The following is a 4,789-nucleotide window of genomic DNA, read 5'->3' on the forward strand; positions in this document are numbered from 1 at the left end:
AAAACTAGCACAATCATATAAATTAAATGGTTGATAAATCAACAATCAAAATACTTATGTGTCATTCGTCGAGACAAGAGTCGTGGTAGGAAATGAAAAAGGATTTTCTCACATTATTAAATCTTGACCATCCATAATTTTTTATTTCTTAAAGAATGGAAATTTTGGAAGCCCTATTCATAAATAAAGAAGACTTATCTGCATAAATATGAATAGTAAATATAAATATAAATCTACCTTACCATATAAATTAAAATAATGATGATTTATTTTTTTAACTATAAGATTTCATAACTTCATATTTAAATTTAGTTAATAAACATTTACAAATTTAACACATACAATACACTCTTTTCTATACTATATATAAAATCTATGCTATGCATATCACATTAAAAAATAAATTATAAAACACGTTAAAAAATGATATACCATATGTATGTAGATATATATATTATGAGAATTTTAGTAAAACTAAAAATAAGAATATTTCTATATAGACAAATGTGAAATTTATATATAAATATAAATAGTACTATAACAAACTAAAATGGATTCATCATAGTGTCCAAGGGTTCAAAACTCTCCAGGGGTATCAAAAGAGGTTTGCATGTTAAGATATTTGATCCCTCTAAGTGCTTAGTAGATCTAGAGTTAAGATGGATCTATGTTGGTTATTATCACAATTTTTATAACTAGCCTATATCCATCTTAACTCCGAGCCAAGAGGGATCAAATCTCTCAAGGTGCAAACCTTTTTTTTAGTGCAAATCTTGAGGAAAGATTAGCACCTCGGGAGATTTGATCCTTCTAGACACTTGATAGATGTGAAGTTAAGATGGATCTAGACTAATTTAATTATTAATAATTAATATTTTATTTTATTTTATTTTTATTTTTATGTTAGGATGGTTTAATTATGAATAATCAATAATTTATTTTCATTTTCATTTTTATGTTATTTGATGGAGTCAAAATGTTTACATAACATAATAGGAAAGGGAAATACAACATCTCTTCCATACTAGGATGGAGAGCGAAAGTTCAAAAATAATTTGTATACATGTATTTTGCAATTAACCAATTCAACCTTAAACTACAAGCCTATATCTATCATAAACTAAACACCTTAATATATCCCTTGGCACAAGAAAATATATAGAATAACCCAAAAAAAATGTTTCTAAGATTTGTCAATAAATTGAACAACTTTCGACCCACCTCTCACCCCATAATAATAATAATAACAACAACAATAATAATAGATTTTTATATAATTTTTCACATATAATTTGAAAACATAAATACATCTCTTATTTACAAAAATAACATGTAAAATACAAATAAAAAACTTCTCAGATCACAAAACCACAACACAAAATAAAAAATTAAACACATCTTCAACCCATATAATTACATCCAAACCATTAAATAAAAACTTAAATACATCCCTCACCCACAAATTCCGAAAATTTATTATAAAAAAACCTAACTTCTATATCTCTATTCCCCTTAACCCCACTCCCAAATATTCCTTTTCCTTTTGTTCCTTTTCCTTTTCCTGCCTATCAGACATCTTGTTTTTCTCACTTAACTCTTAGCCCATCTCTATTCTCCTTGTCCCCACCCCCTAAATGTTCATTTTCCTACCCATCCTACATGCTCTTTCCCATAACTCCTAACTCAAATATTCTACATCTCTTCCCCTTAACTCCCATCCCATCTCTATTCTCCTTAACCCTCACTCCCAAATGTTCCTTTTCCTACACATCCTACATCACATCTCTCTTTTCCAAATGTTTCTTTTCCTAAACCTAGACAATTACCTAAAAACTTTCCAACATTGTCTTCCCCATACTCTTTCCAACATTGTCTTCCCCATACTCCTATAAGTAATTTTCTAGTAATTTTTAAATACCACCTACCTTCGAGACACTCTCTTTCCCTCACCTCCTACACTCTCTTCCCCTCACCTCCTACTGGTAATTCCTTAACACTCCCTTCCCCTTACCTCCTGTACGTAATTCCTTAACACTCCTTTCCCCTTATCTCCTCTAAGTAATTCCCTAGAAACTTCCCAATACTCTCTTCCCCTTACCCCTTATAGGGTATTACCTAATAAAATCCCAATGCTCTCTTCCCATTACCCCTAAATTCCAAACCTGCCCTTCCCTTATCTCCCACCCACAAATATTTCCTTCCCTAAACAAAGGTAATTGCCTAGAGACTTCCAAACGCGGAAGTCAAGCATCTCTTCTTCGTGAACCGATGAAGGTCACCACCACCATTAGGTATTTAGGTGGTAGTAGTTAAGATATTTTTGCAGCCCGGGTCCAGGGACACGTGTTGATACAGTATATTCCCCGAGGCATACATGGCAACGTCTGGCGCACGAGTGTCCTGAAACGTGTCGGCAAGCGCCACCCACCACCCGCCATAAATATCGTCCCCCACAAAAAAAATAGAAAACAATAGCTCACACACACTCACTCGAGTCTAGTCGAGTCGGAGTCTCTGTCGGTGTCGGAGTCGAGTAGTCGCAGAGACAGAAGAGCACACAAAAGTCGAAGTAAGTCGAGAAACAGAGTCACAGTGATAGTAATAATAATAATAATGGCGCGTTCAGTCGACCCGCTTGTCGTGGGCAACGTTGTCGGAGATGTGATCGATATTTTCGTCCGGGCGGCTGACATGACCGTCCACTACGGCCCAAAGCAGGTCACCAACGGCTGCGAGATCAAGCCTTCCGCCACTGTCCACCGGCCCAACCTGCAGATAGCTGGTCGCCACTTCGACGACAACAAGCTCTTCACTCTGGTAATTAACGATAACCGCTGCCATAAAATGTTACCCCCTCTTTTTTTTTCACTTTACATAAAATGCTGCCGTCAAATGCCTCTTACAGGTGATGACGGATCCGGACGCCCCTAGCCCAAGCGAGCCCAACATGCGAGAATGGCTTCACTGGTACGAAATGTGAAGTTACTAAATTCACTTTAAATTCACTTAAAGCGTTAGGGGTAGATCCTAGTTTTAAGTGTAGATCAAGTGGTTGAGGTGGGTGGTTAACTCTCTCATCACTCTTAAAATGTTTAAAATGTTAACGGTAGATGACTGATTGAGGTAGCCGCTTAACTTCCTCATTACTTAGGGTAGATTTAGGGTCACTAAATGACATGTCTAGTTTCTCTGTATTGATGTTAATGTTAAGGGTGTTAAGGGTAGATCAAGTGGTTGAGGTAGCCGCTTAACTCCCTCACTACTAAGGGTAGATTTCTTTAAATGACATGTTTAGTTTCTCTGTATTGATTAAGCTCAAAGAGTTTAGTTTCTTTGTATTGATGTTAATGTTAAGGGTGTTAAGGGTAGATTGAGTGGTTGAGGTAGCCGCTTAACTCCTTCACTACTAAGGGTAGATTTCCCTAAATGACATGTTTAGTTTGTTTGTATGGATTAAGCTCAAACAGTGACAATCCAGAGAATTTTTGCTTCGTCTCTGAGTTTACTATAGGACGTCTCTACTCTTGCTTAGTCATTGAATCATTATTGTTATTCAACCAGTGATAGAATTCTTTTTCTCACTCTTAAAATGTTAAGGGTAGATCAAGTGGTTGAGGTAGCAGCTTAACTCCCTCACTACTCAAGGTAGATTTCCCTAATGACATGTTTTGTTTGTCTGAATTGATTAAGCTCAAAGAGTAGACACTCCTGAGAATTTTCATTCTGTCTCTGAGCCTATCTCTGAATCTTAAAATGTTAAAGGTAGATCAAGTGGTTGAGGTAGCGGCTTAACTCCCTCACTACTCAAGGTAGATTTCCCTAATGACATGTTTAGTTTGTCTGAATTGATTAAGCTCAAAGAGTAGACACTCCTGAGAATTTTCATTCTGTCTCTGAGCCTATCTCTGAATCGATATAAGATATAAGACTATAAGATGTCTCTGCTCTTGCTTAATCATTGCATCATTACTATTATTGTAATAAAATTCTTTTTCTGTCAACTGCAGGATCGTCACTGACATTCCGGGCGCCGCGGATGCCTCGCAGGGTACGCGGTTTAGCATTTATTGTCATGATCCTGACATCGTTATGCTTAAGTAGCGGATCATTGTTATGCTTAAGTAGCATTAAATGTTTTGAGTGATTTTTTTTGGCAGGGCGCGAGATCGTGCCGTACATGGGTCCTCGGCCCCCAATTGGCATCCACAGATACGTGTTCGTGGCGTTCCGGCAGCAGAATCCGATGGTGGTAATGATGGCCCCTCAGGCCCGCCATAATTTCAGCACGAGGGCTTTTGCGGCGCAGTACGGCCTCGGCCTTCCGGTTGCCGCCGTTTACTTTAATGCCCAGAAAGAACCTGCAAATAAGAAGCGTTGAAGGAGATAGCTACATTTGGCTGCCCCCTATTTTAGAGGGAGGCAGTTGGAGTCGCCAACTTTAGGTGTTGTTATGTTCTGTTATGTTTAGTGCTATGTATTAAGGGAGGAAAAAAATTGGATATGTTTGGTTGGATATATAGGTTTAATATAATATGTTTTAATTTGGACATGTAAGTACGTTTAATGTAAGTTTAAGTTTAATATAATGTAGTTTAATGATTTAAAAAATGTTTATTATATGTATAGTGATTAGGTTGGAATTTCAAAATAGACTTATTTGATAGTTTTCATATTTTTTAACAATGTGATGGTTTTCACATTTTCCAATAATTTGACAATTTTCACACCTTCCTATCAGTCTTCACAGTTTCAACCGAAATTTTTTTCTAAATCTCGACCATTTTGCGAA

The 4,789-nt window shown here is 36.4% G+C and overlaps 1 protein-coding gene across 1 annotated transcript; it reads left to right on the forward strand.

Moving 5' to 3' along the window:
• Positions 1-2,481: 2,481 nt before the first annotated feature.
• Positions 2,482-4,422, forward strand: LOC149253520 (protein MOTHER of FT and TFL1-like). The gene is made up of 4 exons (XM_089456849.1): positions 2,482-2,817; positions 2,906-2,967; positions 4,008-4,048; positions 4,158-4,422. The coding sequence occupies exons 1-4, from the start codon at positions 2,614-2,616 to the stop codon at positions 4,376-4,378; spliced, it is 528 nt and encodes a 175-aa protein (XP_089312975.1). The 5' UTR covers positions 2,482-2,613; the 3' UTR covers positions 4,379-4,422.
• Positions 4,423-4,789: the final 367 nt, after the last annotated feature.

The sequence above is a fragment of the Pinus tabuliformis genome, chromosome 7, assembly GCF_031772625.1.
Source record: "Pinus tabuliformis cultivar Carrire ecotype Pingquan chromosome 7, CPIR1, whole genome shotgun sequence".
In the NCBI taxonomy this organism is placed as follows: domain Eukaryota; kingdom Viridiplantae; phylum Streptophyta; class Pinopsida; order Pinales; family Pinaceae; genus Pinus; species Pinus tabuliformis.

What these genes read in the sequence shown, in the direction of transcription:
- LOC149253520 (XM_089456849.1), top strand. Translation starts at nt 2,614, where the DNA reads ATGGCGCGTTCAGTCGACCCGCTTGTCGTGGGCAACGTTGTCGGAGAT. An exon ending in ACAACAAGCTCTTCACTCTG is followed by an intron (nt 2,818 to 2,905) that starts GTAATTAACGAT and finishes TGCCTCTTACAG; the next exon opens with GTGATGACGGATCCGGACGC. An exon ending in ATGCGAGAATGGCTTCACTG is followed by an intron (nt 2,968 to 4,007) that starts GTACGAAATGTG and finishes TGTCAACTGCAG; the next exon opens with GATCGTCACTGACATTCCGG.